The following is a 22,400-nucleotide window of genomic DNA, read 5'->3' on the forward strand; positions in this document are numbered from 1 at the left end:
GATCATTTAACAAAGGTAAATTTACAGTTTTGAGTGCCAAACATTTTGACATAAACTGTTTGGGACCTATTTGGTTTCAGGAAAAAGAACAAACCCCCATAATGCACATGAGTACACTACCCACTTTCCAAATTAAATATCTCCCTGCAGCTTATGATCTTCTGAATTTTCCAATCTTCCTGTGAGGTAGAAATTAGGCAAGCAGCATTCCTGCTGCTATACTGAAAACGATAGAGAAAAAAAGACAGGGACGTATTAGTTGGCTTTCCTAAAATCACCTAAACAGTAGTGAGATTACTGGAAATTGAATTTAGGCCCCCTGACTTGCCGTTGCCCATATCTCTGAGCACTAAAGGTATTTTCATAAATTAAGTACAAATAGACTGGGTTGGACCAGGGAGAAAAATTCTAAAATTATTCCTTTCTGTATTTGAATCTCAGTATGTTTTAAATACAGTTGTTTGTTTATTTAATTGATTTTATTTCTGCTAATACTCTTCATACTGCCTTTGAAATTAAAATAGGATATTATATGAATTCAGTTCTCTGCTAACTGACTTTTTGCCAGTTTTTTTCATTGTAAACAGATTGTTGTAATCTATGTTAATTCGGATGCTGTGTTGAAGTGATTTTTGTAAAATATTATTATGGACAATTTAGATGTAATATGAAACCAATTATTGGTTTGTATTTTGCAGTCACAATATGGAGCTTCCATTTCTGCCAAGCCTGAACTACCCCTCTTTTACACTCCTATTGATCTGGTGGACATTAGTGTAGAAATGGCTGGATTGAAGTTTATAAATCCTTTTGGTCTTGCTAGTGCAACTCCAGCTACCAGCACATCAATGATTCGAAGAGCTTTTGAAGCTGGATGGGGTTTTGCCCTGACCAAAACTTTCTCTCTTGATAAGGTAAGAAAATATTATTGAAATCATATAGAAATGTCTATCATATATTTTAATTAAGGTATAAATATTATAATGAATTTTTTTTTTTACTAAGAAACTTACTAAACTATTTGACAAGACCTATCATTACACATTAGTCTTTAGCTTCTTTCCTTCCTTTCTGTCCCATGGAAGGACGGGGAGGCATATATTTCTCATTTGTATTGTCTAGGAAGCAACAAAGATATAAATATTACAAAAGTGAGTTTTTCATTTAATAATCACAAACTCTTATTTTTGTATTATTAATTGTTTCATTATTTTGGATGCCTCAGCTCAAAGATAGGGACACAATTGATTTGGTTTGCACAAAATTCTGGGATTCAATTTATGTCAAAAAGAATCCCGGTGTAATTTATTGGTACTGGTAATAGGATAGATTCTTCCCAAATTTGGAATACAGAAACCTTTCTCAAAAACAAATACCCTGAGTTTCATTTAACAGTATGACTTTCTACTTACCCGGAAGTGGCCATCTTATACTTAGTAGGAAATAAACTACGTATTAAAATTGAGATTGAGTCTTTAAAGTACACAAAGTATATAAATGCATGTTTTTAAAGTAGGATGCTTTATACAACAAAAGGGTTGCATCCTTATATGGTTTTGAATTAGAAAAGAGCAACACACTTTAACATTTTTAGACTGTTTGTTGATAAATTACAAATACTAAACCTCTCAATGTATTTAATACTAACTGGTAGTAATAATTAATGTATATGAATGTGTGAATTTAGTGACTAAGAAAAGAGTATCATTATTTGAATCAGCTTTATCCTTAGGCAAAGAAAATAATAGAGAAAAAACATGCCCCATTAAGCACATTCTCTCTTTTTCCTCTTACTAGGATCAATAGCTGGCATTATTATGGCTAAAACATTAAGGCTGTCTGATTCTGACAGCTTTACAAGATGCAATGTGTAAGTGTGGTCAGGAAAATCTAGAGAATTCTCAAAAGTTAGGAAAAAAACAGTGCAGGAAAAAAATGCTTCATGAAGATTTTTTATATTTAGATATCTAAAGAGAAGTTATTTTTTCAAATAAATCAACTGAATATTTTATTAAACAAAGTGCAAAAATTAACAGAATATACTAGATTCAGCTTTAGAATATCATGAATCCATTGTTTATAACCTTGTAGAATATTGATAGTATATTTGTCTTTGTTTCAATTGATTGTTTAAAAATTACTGAGAAGCTATAGTCAAATGTTTAATCTGTTGGAGAAAACTGAGTCTCAGATACCATTTACTGACTATATTAGTTATGCTATTAAAAAATATATATATGTAAACCGAAATAGGTGGCTAATTAGGCACAAGTGAAGAATTATAGCTGAAAAAAAGGCATTTGTTGCTTTGAATTTGATGTTTTCTTTGCTTGCAATAATTGAATTCTGATTAATCAGAGACATCAGTCTTTACGCTGTTGGTGACATGCATTGATTTGTGATGCTGTGTCTTTCAGTAACCTAGTAGCACTTGCCTTTATTAGGATCACCAGCAGAAATAAATGTGGAAGCTAACTTACTTCTAAACCTCCAATTTGAATTTAATCTATCAATTTAGAAGTCTGTGATGCTGGTTCAAAAGGGGAGTTATGAACAAATGGAAATTAAATTTGGCACATGAAATGTAACCATGCGGGGCTTTTTGGAAACCCTATTTCACTTACTTTGATGGTGGGTACAACAAAATATTGTGCAGACTATTTTAAACATATTTGTGCAAATTGCAATGACAAAAATAATGAAGCCACCTTGGGCTTATGTAATGCCATTTTTAAAAAAGATTATTTTCCATATGTGATTTTGCCGAGTAGTCCGTTTGCCTCATAGAGGTCTACTTTTTTTGTTTCCTTATCTGGTTCCTAATTAGTGATTAAATTTGTGAATTTTTAATTACATCTTATGTGCTTATTTCTGTGCTTTCCTATTGATGAAATGTTGGTAATATACAACTCAGTAGTATGAACATACTTTTTTCCCCATAGCCTTTTACTAAAGATGTCTATTAAAGTGTTACATGTACTATACATTCTGTGACATTATAGTATACCAATTTAGATTAGCTGTATTATAATTTATTATGGCAATTGAAGAATCTGTTTAAAATGTATTAAAATCAGAATCTTGACATGTGAAATTTGGATGCTCTTAATATGACGAAGGTTATTCTATGGGGTTTTGTTATCATATGAAATATTAATATTTCACAATACAGTTTTGATGAAGTACAATTTGCCAAGCTTGCATATGATAAAGAAATTAAATGCTTACCAAGGGAGTTCAATAAAAATTAGAGCCCTGAGTGAACATCTGCTAGAAATTTTATTATCCTGTCCTACTGACAGTGTGGCTCCCTCGTCGTTTTTCTGGATTGACAGCTGAGTATTGCACTGATTTCTGCAGCAAATATGTTTACGTGAACTTTGTTTCCCTATTTTTATTTTTTTGGGAGTTCGGAACATGCTTTTGATTTTCATCCTACATATATATTTTTTATACTCTTGACATTTGTAGATGCCAGATTGAGGTCTAATACGCTGCAGCACCGATAGACCATTGACTTACAGTGAAATGCCAGTTGATATCTCCGTAAACAGAAATATTATTATTCTTTACTGTGCAGTCTACATAAAAGCTGTATGTGCTTTCTTTAAAAAGGCAAATGATCAGATTTTTAATGTCAAATATAAAAAGATCTGTTTGCTTTTGTATTAAATAACATCAAAAATGGCTTTTATTAACTATATTCTTCCCCCTCAAATCAGTCTTTTCAAGAATATTTCAAAATAACAAGATTGCTTTTCTTGAGACTCTATTTATGTTTTATAAAGATAGTAAAGTCATATTTAAAATATAGTTATGAAATCATTTTTCTATATAAATGTGTATGGGCTCTAAGTTTAAATTTTGAAAGGTGAGAGAGAAATCGATCTGTCAAGCTTGATTAAAGCTAAATTATCATGACAAAACAGAGAAGTGATCTGTTTAAGAGGGAATATTAGAAATGGTTTGGACTTCACATAAAATAACCCTTTGACCTGTGTTCATATTATATTGATAGGAAGTAGATAAAAACGTTTTGTTTTCATTAATCTTGTCCATAAATTTTTTTCTCTTGGAGAACTACATATTATATACTGCAAATCTATAACATGAAACTGCAAGTTGCATAGCTTTATTACTACACAGATAAATAAACTAAGAAGTATTTATTTCTATCCTAAATCAAATCTAAACCCAAGCAACAGTTCACTTCCCTTGTAAGCCCTCTCTACACATAGATTAACTTGTGATTAACTTTTATTATGAAAATGTCTCAAATGAATAGATTTTGTTTTAATAAGTATCAAATTAGGTAAATAAGTATTCATATAATAGGTCTCTCTTATAAAATGATAAGAAGTAAAATCTGAAAATATTTAAGGCTCTTTTTTTGGCATCAAAGTGTTTCTTGTAGCTCTTTCTGTAAAATACAACCTTATACCACATAGCACAAAGCTTAATGTATAAGAGAGATTTGATAAATGTTTCATAAATATTCACTGGATAAATGAATACATAAAATTTTTTGGCAAGAGCATATTGAGTTTATTTTTTCCCAGTATATGAACAGACAGTTAACACATAAAACAATTGACTGTTTTGAGTATTGATCTCAATCAAAGGAGAAAAGGCCAATTAAAAATTTTCACATTCTATGTTGCTTTCTATAGTGCATCTATACATGTCTAAAAATGAAAATGTCAGTGAAATTTCTAAATGTATAGATTGTGGCTTAAGACTTAGGTTGTTGTATAAGCCTTTAAATGCAGAAGATTTTTGAGAAAACAGGACAAGTATCCCACAATATTAAGAAGAGACATAAAAATCGGCTGGCCTAACTTTCTAACTGCATGTGTTGGTAGTCCTGAGAGAAGAAATGTAACCTGTTCTTGAATGCTTTTAGTGACAAGGAATATACTACAACTTTAAGGCAATGCAACCTGTATGACTGTAGAAAGATCTGTTTTAGAAATATGTTCCTTTTATTGACGCCACATCAGCCTTTTCATAAGTTGCATCCATGTTTTCTGTATAGTCCTGCCCTCTGATACATCATGGAATAAATAAGAGTAACATTAATATAAATGAATTGTTTATTTAAAATATTGTTGTTGTTGTTTTCCACAAGTAAATAAATACCTTAGAGAAAGTCCAACAAATATGGAGAAACAGTATAGTGTGGGGGAAAGTGCTTTGGCCTGGGAGGCCCTGGTCTTAATCCAAAGCTGCTCCTAAATCACAATCTTGGACGTGTGTAGTATTATAGGTCATTGGTATAGTTGTTATCATTATTCATATTATTAGCTACCCTATATTCAGTGCTTAGGATGTATAGACTAAATGTTTTTATACGTTATTTCATTTAATCCTCACAATCTGCTTATAAGATAGATGAAATAATTTTTCAGATGAAATAATAGTCTGAAAAAGTTAAATAAATTGTCCAGGACTTAAGACAACAATTATCTAATTGACTATAGTCATGTGGGTTGGCAATTTGGGTTCAGCACATATGATCAGTTCTTCTACTTCACAGGGTATCTGCTGGCCTCAATCATGCATTTACAGATGGTTGTTGGGATACCGGGGGATCAAGATATTCTCACTAATGTGTCTGGAGCCTCACGTGGGATTGCTATAATTGCGGAGATGGCCAAGCCCTTCTCTCTGTCTCTTCATAATCTCTCTTGCCTCACGATGTCTTATCAAGGCAGCTGGTTTAGGTTTGATAAGGGTACTTCATAAGGCTAGCAGTGTTCCAAGAGGACAGGAGTGGAAGCTGAAAGATCTCTTGGCACAAAGACTCCAAAGTCTACACAGTGTTACTTCCATATTTTCTTCAAAGCATGTTACAAAGTCAACGTATGTTCATGAAGTAGGTAAATACCATCCACTTATTGATGAGAAGAACTGCAAAACCACATCACAAAGGGACATGCGTATGACTAGGGAAGGATTATTGCAGCCATCTTTGCAAACAGTCCTAACTTGCCATCCGGTTAGAGCAATTCACATCCCTCCCAAATGTAAACTGCATCCACTCCTTTCCAAGACACCCAAAATATCATCTAATCATGGCATTAGGCTCAAGGTTCATTGTCTTATGATCTACATCAAGTCCAAATGCCTATGAGATTATTTGGGTTTAGCTTGTTTTTATTGAGGATTCTGTGATATAGAAAGACATGTTTTCTATCTTCCATACACCCAACACAAAACGATACAGCAAGAGAACCACAGTAGATAAAATCTCCTTTAGAAGCAGGAGAAATGGAAAGCACATAGCAATCACTTGTCCATAGCAATTTTGAAATTCAGTTTGACACATGTTTTCAGGGCCTGTTGCTCCAGGGATGGAGAATCAGGGTCCATTTATGCTGCTTGGTAAGGATGCTCTAATCCATTGTCCCTATCTACTATTGGCTCTGCCCTCTGAGCCACTGATTTTCTCTGGGCTACTGATTTTCTCCTCTAAGTTTTTCTGTTTTGTTTTGTTCTTTGTTTGATTGTTTTGTAAATGGCTATTGATGTTCCCTGATGACAGCTTTTTAGCTTTCTCAGCCTGGTCCTGCCCAAATAAAGTTATAGCACCCTATTCCTCTCTTTTCTTTGAATTGTTTCTTTTAATCCTAACTCATGGTGATACCATCATAAAACTCTCTTAACATAATTTTGACTCTATTTAGGACTAAACTGATGCCCAAAGTCACATCCATAATTCTTTTTAAACAGATTTCTTTTATTTTTGGATATGCCTTGCTGTTGTGGTACAATGTCTTTAGGAATATTAGAAGCCCTGAGATAATCTACTAGGACCTGCCTTAAGTCTTTCTAAATTCTTAACAAACTCTCTTACTGCAACACTCTTGAGGGGATCTTTAAGGTACTTTATTTTGAGAAGCTTTTTTCCATCTAGGAGAGACCAAATATAAAGAATAGTTTATTTTCCGACCGAGGGTGTCGTAGGTCCTTTGGATTCCGTCTGTTTTGCATGGCAAATTTAAATATAGCCTTCTTTAGCTCTTTTCTCTCTTATAGTACCTTATCATACTTGGGTAGAAACACTCAACTGAACACGTTCAGTGTTCTCTCTAAAGACGTATTATGTTCACTTTCTGTTTTTCAAATTATCACTGCTGACATTCTTGCCAATTGTTCTGTCACCACATAATACAGGCCACTTTTCCAACCCTCCAACAGCAATTTTCATACCATATTTTAGGCCTCTGCTAACAGTTTGTTCACCATTCTTCCAGCGTTTATTAAGAACTTACTCTTGGTTTTTCAAGGCTCTTCCTGCCTCACAATGCCGAAGCCAGGGCCACATGTTTTATATTTTGTTATACTAGCAAACATAACCTATTTCAGCATCATGTACCTATTGCTGCATATCAGACCACCTTACCAAAAGCAGCAACACATTTTCTGCTCTTGTTTCTACAGTTTGGCAATATGGCCAAGGCTTAGCTGGGTTGACTTGCCTTTGCTCCACATGATATTAGTTGTTTTCACTCATGGATTCGCAATCAGTTGACAGATTGTTTGGTGGCTGGCTGATGGCTGGTCCTGGATGATTTCATTCACATGCCTGGGTCCTCAGCTGACATGACTAGGCCTGTATCTCCATATGGTCTCATCTTCAAGACTACACTGGACGTGTTCACAGGTTGTCAGTGCTACAAAAAAGGCAGGAGGAGAAGTTGCAAATCCTCTTGACGCCAAGGCTTGGAAGTTGCACAACATAATTATCATTGTGTTCCATTTGTTAGGGCACATCACAAGACCAGATCAGGTTGTAGCAGCATGGAAGTGGCTCCTGCCATCAAAACACTGAAATCCACCACGTCAGGATTTGAACCAAGGCCTATTTGATACAAATCCGTGCAATTTCCACTATATCATGCTTTTACATAATTTATCCTCTCTGGACCACATTACTTTATGTCTAAAATGAAGGAATTTTGACTGTATTCATGTTCTTCAGAGACTTACAGTTCAGCCTGAGCATTTACGCTGAGGACTTTCTACCCAGTGCTTCAAATAGAGTGGCACCTATGCTTATCTTTCTATTGAGAAATATAAATTGCACAGAAATTTTATATTTCTATGTGCAATTTCAGAGTGAACACAAGAGAGCATTTTGATTTAAAGCTTCTGTGAATCTGCTGTCATCAGATGCCAATTTTTTTGCCAGCCACACTGGCCCCCTTTCTAATTCTCCAATATGGCAACTTCCTCCCTGTCTTAGGACCATTTTGCTTGGTGTTTGATCTGCCTGGAATTCTCTTCTCTCAGATAATTATGTGACTGGCTCTTTCTTCTTAATCAGTTCACAGATCAAAAGTTACCTCCTCAGAGAAGTTCTTATTAACCATTCAAAACTCAGGCTTTCCATCCCACATTACCCTGGTTGTTGTTTTCTTCACTGCACTTATCACCATATGAAATTGCCATGCTCTTAGTCATCTATTTGTTTGCTTATTTATGTTCTGTTTTAGCCACTCGAAGTAAGCTCTGTAAGTAGAGAGATACCGTCTTTCTTGCTCACCACAGCATGCCCAGTGCCAAAAACAATGTCTGGCAGATAGAAAGGATGCAATACATACTTGTTAGATGAATGAATAATTATAGTATTCTAATTTGAACCACAATTCCACATGACAGCTCTTCAGTTACTTGGAGACAGCTCTCATGTCCTATCCATATAAGCCTTTTCTTTTTCCTTTCTAAATAGTTCTGTTTTTCTTCTCATAATAAGGTTTGCAGACTTTTTACCATATAGGTTGTCTGTTCTCCCATGTGGATTCCAAGAAACTTGTTTCAATCCACATTATCTTAATTGAGAGGAAGTTGCGCCTGCATTTGCACAAATTGCACAAATTGCTAGCACCTATCAACGAGATGAGAATTGAGGAATAACATTGTCAGGACTATAAATGCTAAAGATAATATTTAAAGTTGAAAATTTCACAAACATGTCATGTAATAATATTTTAGAGCCTGGGTAATTCTCTATGGATTACGATACAGAACATCACAATTTATTTTTGTAACTCATTTTGGAAAGCCAAGATCTGGCTTTTTTAAAAAGATTAAATAAAACTGATTTACTTAATTGTTATTAAGAGTTTCTGTATTACCTCATCATGAAAGTCTATGAAACAATAAATTAACAGTAGTCCAGTGCATTATTTTTGCTGCTAGTTCTAGTTTCCCATTTTTATATGATTATTGCATAATATTGTTTTCCTGATATATACTTATACATTAAGTAGGAGTTATTATTATTTAAACAAATTCAATATAAGCTTTTTATCTGGGAGACTTTTAACATGCTAAAAACTGAGATGACTTCTGTGTACTAATAGTTTGATTGTCACCTGGCTAGGTTCTTATAACTTAGGTTTATTTTATTGAAATTCATAAAATCGACTCATCCTCAAATTATAAAGAATTTGTCTATTAAATTGCTACAGTTCACATATAGTAGTCCTATGGGAGATTTCATCCAAGTGTTCACTTCAAGACTATTTAGCAAGCTCTTCTATGACATAAACTTCATTTCTTCATCAACAAAAGAATGTGTATGTATGCTTGCACACTCATGTGTACACATTCAATATTAAAGCTAAATCTTGCAAGTTAGAATTTAATGAATGCACCACTGTCTCTCCTTCAAGTTCTGAATCAGTCTCTGTTCACAATCATACCATGTTTGCCAGACTTAGTCTGTTAACTAGAAAATATAGATTAAGATGCTTTCAAACACAATTTAATGCATGTATTTCTAATATTAAGTAAAAATCTTTTAATTATAGCCACAGTAATATTTTTAACCATGAAGCAGACTAATCAATTTTCCAATATAATTACATCTTCACCACTTTTCCATTTCAGGCTGTGATTTCACACCTGTTAATTAGTTAATCATTTTGGTAGAGTGGTCAAAGTGAAACTCAAATAGACTTTTTAATAATATAAATTGATGTGTACAATTTTGATCTGGGTTAGCTGGTAGATGAATCTAACTTGTAATGGAAAGTACCTCTTATTCAGTTTCCTTTTTTAAAAAAAGCAACTGGTGTCAAGGTTAATGGAAAATTCTTATAATTATGGCTAATGGAAATTTCCTTAAAGTACAGTCCTGCTGTTTGAGAAACTGATTTTACCCTTATTCTGTCTCACGTAATTCTTTTGTGAATTGTAAATTTAACCAGTTAAAAATCTCCATATTCTGGGTATGTTTAGATGATACAATCTTTGATTGAAATTAGTAGGATTGAATTCCATAATATTCTCCTTCCTTTGTATTTTCTTTATTGCTTTTTAAAAAGATTCTAGTCATTACTATGTAATGATATTCTTTAAACTCGTTTTAAATACTTTATACCATGATTACCTTGCTGTCAAAGTTTTATTTAAGGCATACATACATTGGCTATTTTGTTACAAGACTGATTCTGTTTTAGTAAAATTACAGTTCTCTGTATGCTCCTTTTTCTTAAAGGACTAGCAATGTGTGCTTCATGTTCAAGTACCACTATTTCTGAAATGAGGTGTCGTAAGAAATAAAATGTCACTAACTCAAGGAAGTTACTGGTCTGTTAGGGAAATATTCACTCAGACTGCCCTATCACACACCAATTACCTTTTCTTACCCCCACTGCCGCATCTGCTTCTTTCACTTCAGCTAAGCCCATTGCCCTTTTCATCCTGCCCTGCTTTCTTCATTTGCATGTTTTTCTGTGATATCTCATGTGTCTGAAACAGTTTCTCACTTTTATGCTGCCAAATGTACCCTCTGTTTTTGTGAAAAATTAGCTTAAAATGTCATTAAAGAGAGTACCATTTTTAGGTATCTGGGCAAGACTTGATATATTTTGAGAGCTCTTACTAATGTCCTTTTATATATACTATTTTTCGAGTGTGTGTGTGTGTGTGTGTGTGTGTGTGTATGTATGTATGGTATTTACTTTAGAAAATTTGAACGGTAGTTCAGAAAATATATACACCAAAAGATATAAGATGACTTAAGGCCACAGGAATTCTTAGACTAAAATGTTACTTATACTAAAATGTTACTTAATATGCAATATTTTATTTTTTATGTTACTTTATCATTTTAATTGTTTTATGATTTTTTTTATTTTCAATATTTTTTGTTTGTTTGTTTTCTTCCCATTTGAACTGTCTTTATTCTAGGGAGAAGGGATAGCATATGGATATTCGTGGTCATGAGAGAGACAAGCATATTTAAGATGCAGCATAATGTCTCATGAAATGCTGTAAGTAGCTGTAGAGACAGTGAGAAAGGCCTGTGGGGTTAGGAATTTAAATATTATTGTATAAACAGGGAACCTGTTGTTAAGAGATTTAAGCAAAGAAATTACATAATTCAATTTGGGAGAAACTATTAATCATAATACAACTGCTGTTCATCATTTCAACAGTAACTTTCACTTCTCTCCTCATACAAACACCCTTTTCTGACAAAACTGGTTTTATCACCAGGTTTATGTTTGCATCATATATACCTTAATTTTACCATTCTTTATCCATAAGAAGACATTTATTGTTATTCAAATATTAAAAGGCCAATGACCACCCAAGTCCTCTGGAGCTACATTAACCAATGGTTATCTTCTCTCCATTGTCTGAGCTCTTATAGAATTTTACTCAACAGACACAAGAGGGAATGGATTCTTTTTAAACTCCACCCCACCCCCTGGCCCCTTTTCTGAATGGAAGCCTTTGGAAATCAGATCTTGTGACCACTAGGCCCTGCAAATGGAACCTGCTGACTACCTCCCTCCTCTTATCAACCAGACAGTTTTATTTTGGAATGTAATACAATGTTCAGCAATATCATGAATTTTAAATTGATAAATATTATTACCTCCTGAAGAGTATTTTCACTTTCATGGATAAATATAATTTTGTACAGCTATAATATTCCTCTTTAGGAGACATACTTTTGTTTAGACTAACTTTTATCTCATCCGTACCTCCCATCATTCTTCAAAAATACTTCCCATCACTTGGGAACTCTTCCCTGTAGTGCTTTTGAATCTTTGGTCATAGCTTACTCTCTAGGAAACACCTAGGAAGCTCTTGAGTTACTTAGGTTTTCTCTGCTGCAACACATTTGCCCTTCCAAGGGACCATATTGAACAGAGTTTAAGGTGACTTCACATTCCTTATTTAAATATGTGTCCCTTAATTGGTCCACAGGAAAATCTTACATTCCCTTTCCCCTGACAAATTCTAGGAATACAGGCTAGTTGTTGTACAGTTGCATCTCTTTTAGCTCATCTTTTAGCAAGATACAACTCAGACCTTTTCGATCTATCAAGCAGAGTGGGACGCTGTATATGGTGCACCAACCTCCAAAAGAGAAAATAAAACTGCAAGGAACACATATAAAGTGCTCTGAGGGGTCCCTTTTATTTTTTTTAATTTATTTTTATTTATTTATTTTTTTTAATTTATTTATTATTATTATACTTTAAGTTGTAGGGTACATGTGCATAACGTGCAGGTTTGTTACATATGTATACTTGTGCCATGTTAAAAGCTGTCTCTTGGGATCTGGGATGACAGTGGGACTCATATAATCCCAGAAGCATGCTCCAAAGAAACTACATCATAATCTCCAGTACCTCTAACTTTTTGTTAACATTTTGTTTACATACTGGAGTGAAGGGTGTAAGAGTTCCCTAAGCAGATTTTTGTCATCTACTTGAACATTTCTGTAAGGGGAAAATTTATTTTTGTGATTTATCTCAATGCCCCTTAAGGTCTCACCCAAAATGTATATTTTAATATTCTGTTGCATTAATAATATCTATATTGAATTTTAATTATGGACATTTAGTATATGAAAATGCATTATTTAAAAACCCTTAAATTTCATACAACTGTTTTTTTTTCTGGATTTTGTCAGTAACATGTAATTTTTTAATATAGCAGCATGTTTTAGTCCAGATCTTCCAAGAAACAGTTGCCAAGATGTGATTAAACATGCATGGATTTGATTAGGTGAAATAATTGTGGTAGATAGTATGGAGGGGGTTGAAGAGGACTGCAGAGCCATAAGACAGCAATAGAAGTCAAGCCATAAACTGGGGAGAGAAGAAAGAAAGGTTGAGTAGGAGCATCATAGAGTGCCTTGCAGACTAAGAAAGCTTCCACAAACCCATCTGGAGTCTTCCTGTCTCTCAGGAAGGGGCCTGCTTAGTATCTCTGCCCTGCTCAGTCATTGGCTAAGCCACAGGAAGCATAGCTGCAATAAAAATGCAGGTGTGGATTCATTCGCAGCACAGCAGCTGGGGTCCTTGCTCAGTTATACTCCTGGTAGCTGGAGTTAGTTATGTGAGATTGCCACAAGGATATTTGGATCTTTTACAATACTCAGCATAAGGTAGGCAGCCACTTAGTATATGGGTTTTAAATGGGGAGAATAAACAAACATTGACGTGATTTTTGGACATCTCGTGTTGATCAATATAAAGAGAAATATTATTGTATAGACAACAGAGATCCACAGGTAAATAAAATGTATACAAATATTATCTTATTAAGTATTATAATATGAAAAGAGAAAAACAAGCTTGCATGCAGAAAGCTGGGGAGGCACAATATGCTCTTAAGTTTTAAATTATGGTTTTCACAGTGAATCATAGTAGTTATTATTGAAATGTTACAGTTGTCTCCCTTTGTTTTGAGAAAAGTGTTGAGGGTAACCTCTTTTGTAAGTAATTTGACTGTTAATAAATTAGTAAACTTACCTAAACTTCCACATGTTCAATTACAAAATAGACCATAATACCTGCTCTGCCTTTTTACAATATTCTAGGGAGGCTTAGATTGAATTTTTTTTAAAAAATAAAGATATTAAAATGATTCATAACATATAAAATACCCTGTCAATAAAACTTACAATTCTTATTACCATAATCTGTATGCCAGACTAAAGCATTAATGGTTATATAATCAGTTATTAAAGGGTAAAAAGTCGCTTCCCATCTCCACTGGTACCACCCACATCACGGCACCCATCATTTCTCACAGAATACTATACCAGCTTCCTAAAAGAGTCTTTCTGCTTCTACTCTTATCCTAAATTCCAGCCTCTGCACCACAGCCAGGGTGGTCTTTGACATCTTAAATCAGATCATGGTTCTTTGCTTAAAACATTTCAATGACTTCTCTTAACCCTTGAAATAAAATCCAGAATCTTTGTACAAATCATGTCATCAAACAGCTCCTGCCTGTCTCTCAGTCGTCATCTCATTCTACTTTACCTTGTACCAATAAGGCCACAGTGGACTTCTCTACATTCCCCCAACCTCTGGCCTTTCGATAACTGTTCTTGCTGGTAATATTCAGGCCCTTACATTCAAAAAGAAGAAAAAGACAATTGCTGCTAATGACAAAGTTTAGGTAATGCAGAAATAATTCTGTTGTCATAGTGGTTTTATACTTATGGAAGTTTATCAGGTGTTAGAAAATGTACATGGCAGTTAACCAATTAAACTATGAAGGAGTGGTCACAGATTCTTCCTTCCTGTTCTTTTTGGTTAACAGAAGATCTTATGACTTTTAAATTATTCAATAAAATTTATCCTCTTCTGTAATATTTCTGAAAAGAAAAGTGATACCGGATCATTCTTTGTTACAGTTGCTGGGATCTCATTAGTTACAAGTCATGAAATCTGGAGATAATGGAAAGTATTTTATATGGGTCAGAAATTGCATTACAAAGAGCAGTGGGTATTATATGACATATACATAACCTTAGAGGAATACATTTGTAAACATGCTTTTCCATGTAAAATTAATGTGTTAATTTAAATGTTAAAATCATGTAACACACATAAAATGTTAACGTAATCGTTAAAATGCTGAGGTGTGATTTCTTCGTAGCTGAGTCAAAGAAAACTAAAAAATGCTTCCCTACCCCAGAGCACTTTTTATCAGTATTTGTAGGATTTGTGTCTACAGCTGCTATTAACATGAGTAAGATTTCTTTTTTTGAGACAGGTTGTCATACTGTCATCTAGACTGGAGTGTAGATTCACCGTGTCCTTGAACTCTTGAGCTCAAGCGATCCTCCTGTCTCAGCCTCCCCAGTAGCTAGGACTATAGGTGTGTGTGCTACGACACCTGGCTAATGTGTTTTTGTTTGGTTTTCTTTTTAAAGACAAGGTGTTGTTATGTTGCCCAGGCTGGTCTCAAACTTCTGGGCTCAAATGATCCTCCTGTGTCGACCTCCCGGAGTTCTGGGTTTATAAGTGTGAGTCATTGCACCAAGCTGCATTAATGATATTTAATTGAGTAGATCTCTGACACACTGATTGAAAATTTACTCAAGTTACTATAGGCATAGCCAATCATGGGGTATAATTCATAGTAAATTTAAAGTGTTTTACATTAAAACATGAAATAGAACATATTAAGAAGTTGGCTCTATAACCATTTTGGAGCAGATATTAAAGTATTTTTAATGTTAGACTTCTGGTATTAAAGACAAGTTTATAAACAGCTCAATAATTGGACAGGGTCCATATTGATTTTTTTCCTTTGTTATATAATATTACCCACTTCTCCGTCCAGAACTATGTCGTACAGGGTTTGAGAGTGCTAGAAACATGGTCGCTGTTGTGTATTGGAATGTTGGAATGTGCAAAGACTGAAAGGCTGTCACAGCAGTCAATAAGATCTGAGAGGTGTTGACTAATTGCCTGCTAATTACACAGTAAATTGTCTAATTAAGCTGATGGTTAATTAGGGTACGCTTGCACAGCAGTCTTGTGGAATTTGTGTCTGATGTCTGGGAAGCAGCTTGTATAATTGGCAAACTGGTAAGGACTGGCAGAGAACATAACTGGAAAACTCCCTGCCAGTGGATGACAGAATACGGATTTAGTGGAAACAAAAGGGTTGTCATTTTTGTACTGAAGGTTTTGTTTCAGTTCTGCAGCTATTCTGCAGTGAGCAATTGAGAAATACATCTGAAGCCTGAATTATGTGAGTAAAAGAAGGCTTAAAATGTGCGTCAGAATGTAAAATATGCTGCTTGCATGGCATGTATCACCTCTGATACACTATCTCACATTATATTAATCTACACATTGTGTGCTTCTACAGTTCCTCCTTTTAACATATATATTTGGCAAAAAATTTAAAAAGGATAATCCCATGCATCTAAAACAATGCCTCTCTTGTGAAAATATAAGATAACAACATGACTGATTAGAAGACATTTGCAATAAGAGCTTTGAGTTCATTATTTAATTATTAATTTATATATCACTGTGAATCATAAAAATATTAGACATGATACTAATATAAGTTTGGATGATATTTTGACTAAATAAAATTGTAATGAGAGCATTTTAGTTTTACTGTTTATGCAGTTTTGTCATGCAAGTGGATTTTGTTTATAGTTTAAGATGTAAGAACAAAATATTTCAATACATAATTAAATGTATTTGATTTCTTTGTGGATGTGAGTGGTGTTTGATGAATTACCTGTAAAACTTGAGTGCCTTTAAAAATAAAAAGCCTAGAAGTTTGTTTTGTTGTTTTGGTTGTTCTTTGTAGCTGAAGAAGTTTAACTTTTCATTTCAATAAGTCACCTATGGTTGAAATACTGACAAATAAATTAAACAAATTCAATGGAGAATATAGGTCCTTTATAGATGATGTTAGGTACATCACATTGCCGCTTCATAAGAGACCTGAATGTAAATGATTGCCTCTATTACCATTTGCCAGTCAGATTCTATCATATTTTGAGTATTTTGAAATAAGATTTTGAATAGAACATTAGGTTGCAGTTATAACAAAGGACCACAAGTTCACGATGACCCTTGGATTGATTTACACTTTTGTGTAAATAAAACATGAAAAACTTTTCAGCATTTCCAAACTAGATTACTAAATAAAAATTGTATTTGTAATGAGATAAGAAGGCCTAAATTAAATTATAGTATCAAAAATTGTTGTGACTTTCTTATTAAATAAAATGTATGTCTGTATGTGATTAGATAGATATGGATATTTTTTTGTTCCCCCGTTCTCTGAGGAGAATTTGAAGTTGTATATATACTATATATGTTTTTAGATAGAAAGAAATACACATTATGCAGTCTCTAAAATGTCTTTGCCTTAGCATTAATCTTGGAGATATATGCATATTAAATGAAAATATTTACTGTTTTAACACAAAAGATGTTTTTCAATGTTTTAAAATACTAGTTCTCAGACATAAAAATGGATGTAAAATAAAAATATTTATTTCAAGAATGTAGAAAAATTATATTCATTCCATTTGATGTATAGGTTACAAAGTCTTGGAAGACTTTATAAACAAAGTGTTCAAGATAGCAGAAAAATGAATTTACTAAATTTACCAAAGGAATACAAGGCTAAACACTGAAATTGTTTATTTAAAGATATATCTCCTGAGGAAGAAAAATCAGATAGAGGTCAGTGCTGTAATTCCAACCCATCTATATTTTGATCCACTCAACTTTCCATCTTAGGCCTCTTGAAAATAATTTTTAAAGTTATTTATTATAAGTAATAAAGGTCTACATAAAATAAATATCAAGTAGATCTATCACTGAAATTAAGGTCTTAGAGAATAACTTTTATAAATCATAACTTGCAAGAAAAGTTATTTCTTTATGTTTACAAATAAATTTCAGTGTTATTTTCTATTAAATTTTAATCTATTTCAATACATTGTACATTCAATATCACTAAGAATAAACTTCTAATGTTCTAATCACAGAAAATGTTAAATATTTGAGGTGATGGATATGTTTGAGGTGATGGATATGTTAAATAGTTTAATTTAATCTTTCTGTGTATTGTATTCAAAAGTCATAACACCACTTTGTGTACCATAAATATATGCAACTATAATTTGTCAATATATAAAAAATGTAAAATAATTTTTAAAATGTAGCTGGCTTCCATTAATATATAGCCATCACAAGGGTGAATTCTGTATATCATGATTTTATGCAATCATCTGTTGAGAACTTCATGTAATACTTTACTTTGTCTTTTAAATAAGCACACACACACACACAGAGAGAGAGAGAGAGAGAAAGAGAGAGGCAAAGTACTGCGTGTGTATATTTAGTGTAAAGATAGTTTCTCTTTTAATCCCTTGGAAAACTTTATCCATATAATTTTAAAAATTCAGAATAAAAAAAATAATAATATTTAGTGTTCTTAACCATCAACTTCATCTCCAGAATTATTTGTTTTTATAGTTTATGTGTAAAAGCCATTCTTTAAAGTCCAGAATTGTTTGTTTTTATAATTTATGTATAAAATCCATTCTTTAAAGTGTACCCTTTCATGGTTTTTAGTATATTCACAAATGTGTAACCATCAACACTATCTAACTTCAAAACATTTCTATCACCCTAAGAAAGAAACTCCAGGCCGGGCGCGGTGGCTCAGGCCTGTAATCCCAGCGCTCTGGGAGGCCGAGATGAGTGGATCACAAGGTCAGGAAATCAAGACCATCCTGGCTAACACGGTGCAACCCCGTCTCCACTAAAAATACAAAAAAAAAAAAAAAAAAAAAATTAGGCGGTCGTGGTAGTGGAGGCCTGTAGTCCCAGCTGCTCCTCGGGAGGCTGAGGCAGGAGAATGGCGTGAACTCAGGAGGCAGAGCTTGCAGTGAGCGGAGATGCGCCACTGCACTCCAGCCTGGGCGACAGAGGGAGACTTCCTCTCAACAACAACAACAAAAAAAGAAACTCCATATCCTTTAGTAGTTACTCCCCATTCCCCACATCCCGCAGCCTCATGTATTTTCTCTCTCTATGGATTTACCTATTGTGTACAATTGATATAAACAAAATCATACAATATATGACTTTAGTGTCTGGTTTCTTTTATGTATTTAGTATAATATTTCAGGGTATACCTGTGTTGTAGCATTTATCAATGTAATGCTTCATTTCTTTCTGTGGATATACCACTTTTGTTTATCCATTCATTAGTTACTAACTCTTTGTGGGGTATTTTTCTACTTTTACCTATTATAAATATTTCTTCATATGTAAGTTTTTGAGTGGAGATATATCTACATATATATATCTATCTTTGGAACATACTTAGGAGTGGGGTTTCTGGGTAATGTGGTAACTCTATTTTTAACTTTTTGGGAATTGCTAAACTGTTTTCCAAAGCAGCTGCCCCAATTTACATTCTCACCAGCAATGTATGATATTTCCAGTTTTTTCACATACTTGCCAGCATTGTTGTTCATCTTTTTTATCATAACCTTCATAGTGGGTATGAAGTTGTTTCCCCTTATGATATTGACTCCTAGTGTTATTGATAACTAGAAAAAGTAAAAATATGAAGCCCTAATAATTTCCTTAATATTCTTATTAACAGTCATTGTGACAACTGGTTAATGTAATTGACAGTTAAAGTAATTGCCACTTTCCATCTTCTTTTCCCTTGTTCAGAAAGTGTGGTCATCAGGGGCAGTTTGACCCAGTTCTATTGGAAGCATGGTGTAATAGCAAATCTAAAAATAGAGTTTTGGAGGTACAGACAACTTCCGAAGAATAGCTAGTTATATAGGTTCTTTGCCTTTGGAGGAAAGTGTTACAGGATCATCTATATTCAATAAGTAGTCTCTTACTGTTTATATATGTTTCAAAGGAATGAATAAATATTCCCAGCTAAATTTTGAGCAAAACATACAGAATTAGAAGCCAAAAGGAAAGCATTTAATATACTGTAGCTAGCAAGGAGAAAGATTATTATTCTAGGAGTCCAAATCAATTGTCGTTCCCTGCTCACTTCTGCCCTGCTTGGTAATTTTATCATTCTAGATATAATAGCACAGACTGTGAGTGTTAAAAAAAGACTTGCCTCAGATCTAGCTTGAGTCTAAGAGCTTTCATTTACAGATAATGAAAACTAGTCTTTAATTAAAAGATTTGTTCAAATTCATTTGGATGGCAATAGGGTGCTCTTAACATACTTGGCCCTCTTAGCATTGTATTTTTTATAGTATTTTATACTCCGTGTAGTTTGTTTGTTTGTTTTTATGGATCATATATTGTATAACGATAAGATACAATCCTGGTTCTCAGAGAACCTAAAATCTAGATGTGATATGCATGAGAAAACATGCTATGAGAGAATTAGAAACGAAGAGCTATAAAATTACAGAGGAAGCACCAAACCAAACTAGAGCAAGGGATGCCATCGGAAAAAAGATAATACCAAACAGCTGCCCTGCATGCATAGTGCCTGTCCAAGGAATAGAGAATACATTATGGATGAATAACATGACCGAAGTCAGGGAGAAAAAGAAAGCCCAGTAAAAATGAGTGTTTACTTTCACTGGAAGGATGATGCAGTGAGAATAAGAGTTAGAATGGAACCACATAATAAACGCTCTTGTTTGTTCACCAAAGAGAGTTTGAACTTTATCTTACAGGATAAAGAACTACATGCAAAGAAGGATAAGACAGGTTTGGATGTGCATTTCAGAGATGATTCTCTGATAATAGTGTAGAAAATAGTCACAAGAGTGACAACAGATGAACATGTTCATTGCACAAGTAACTGACAGCCAACTACTGTATTTCTAGGCAGTGTGCTTGGGTGTGGAGGATAGAGTGGAGAGGAATATAAGGCCCTGTATTCATGGAGATTGCAGTGAAATACAGTAGGGAAGAAAACATATTGGTTCAAAGTTGTATCTAGAGCAAAGTGAACCTATTTGACATGTGTAAAAGAGAGTAAAGTAGCAGTCCTGGTGACTGACTGCGTGAGGCTAGATATGAGAAGAGAGAAGTTAGGAAGAACTCTGCTATCTCTGACTTGCCAGCTGTTTATTGTTGTTTTGCAAAGGAAGTGAACATAAGATGAGAAAAACGTGGTTACTATATTCTGTGCAGTCACTGAAACAGGACTTTTCAATATCAAAAGAAAACTGTCAATAAGTACTTTTATTCTGCAACTATAATGATGTCAAATATTTGGAAAGAAAAGGTCATCCTAATAAAGGAACTGCAGTTATTAAAATTGATCTGAAAATGTTAATAATTTTTCAGATGTGATATAGGTACTAATGCAGAGTTCTAAATTTAAAATTCAATTAAATTATTCTAAAATTAGATCTAAAACTAACGTAGAAAGGGGAAAAGTTAAATAACAGAACGGGATGTTAAATCAGTGTGATTAATTAACTTGATATAAATAACTTGAGTATTGCTATGTTTATCTGTAAATCATTTATCATGGTACCAGCTGTAAAAGAAAATCTGAATCATAATGATAATGATGTGTGTCATCCTCCTACCCAGCAGAGGTGTCATGGCAAATTGTTAACGAACTGTCTTACAGCACTTCACAGATTCAAATGCTAATGTAATAATAATATAATCAATAACAATAAAATCAACACTGTAACAAATCATTTTGATGTGGCTTGGAAAGAGAAATTTATTAAAACATTGAGTTCACATGAATAAAGTTGAAAAAAAATGATTTACCCTTTTAAGTCTGTATTTACATTTTGACTTTTAACTTTCAATGAAGGGAAGAGGGAGCACAGAGAAAGGACACTGCCTGAAACTCTTAAAAGTCTGATTTCTGTAGTCTTTCTGGACATTACAGACATTAATGTACTTATTTTCATCCAACTTTATCTCCCCAAAGTATGTTTTGATGTCTCTCTCTCCTGCCTATCTGTAGGAGAAAGGCCATAAATCTTAGCGTGCCTACAATTCCCTCTCCCATCTTAACTTTCTCTTAGTCTTAATTCCTCCCACCAACCTCTTCCCATAAAGGAGATACATTAACAGAAGCCTTAACATGTTTAAAATATGTGTCCCTTTGGAACCTGATAAAATTTCGCAGACTTCACATGATGTTTTTATTATTCAGTCCACAAACTATGCTTGTGCACATGGATGTGCAGACCACTCACTACTGAAGGTAAAGCTGCCTGTGGGTGCCATGCACAGTCTCTGAAGATGGCTTGTGCTTTTCTGCCCCAGCACTTGTGCATGCAATGTGCTCGTATCTGAAGAGCTCTGCCCAGTATCTTGCCTTTTGAGAATACAGTTCATCCTCAGGAGCCAGCTTAGATGTGACCCACCCTGGAAGCTTTCTTTTATCTTAAAATTGTGTGTGTGTGTATTTTCTTTTTTGAGACAAACTTCCACTCTGTCGTCCAGGCTGGAGTGCGGTTGCATGACTACAGGTCACTGCAATCTTATATCCTGGGCTCAAGAGATCCACCTGCCTCAGCCTCCTGAGTAGCTGAAACTACAGGAGTGTGACACTATGCCTGGCTAATTTTTGTATTTTTCGTAGAGTCAGGGTCTTGCCATGTTGCC

The 22,400-nt window shown here is 34.0% G+C and overlaps 1 protein-coding gene across 16 annotated transcripts in view; it reads left to right on the top strand.

Moving 5' to 3' along the window:
* Positions 1 to 22,400, top strand: part of DPYD (dihydropyrimidine dehydrogenase) — an 863,430-nt gene that overhangs the window by 419,186 nt on the left and 421,844 nt on the right. For all 16 annotated transcript variants that reach the window (XM_065549305.2, XM_005542629.4, XM_065549291.2 and 13 more), the window contains one exon: positions 699 to 914. In XM_065549305.2, the coding sequence (XP_065405377.1) occupies positions 699 to 914 (216 nt within the window). The remainder of the gene's footprint in view (positions 1 to 698; positions 915 to 22,400) is intronic.

This window comes from Macaca fascicularis, chromosome 1 (genome assembly GCF_037993035.2).
Source record: "Macaca fascicularis isolate 582-1 chromosome 1, T2T-MFA8v1.1".
Lineage (NCBI taxonomy): Eukaryota > Metazoa > Chordata > Mammalia > Primates > Cercopithecidae > Macaca > Macaca fascicularis.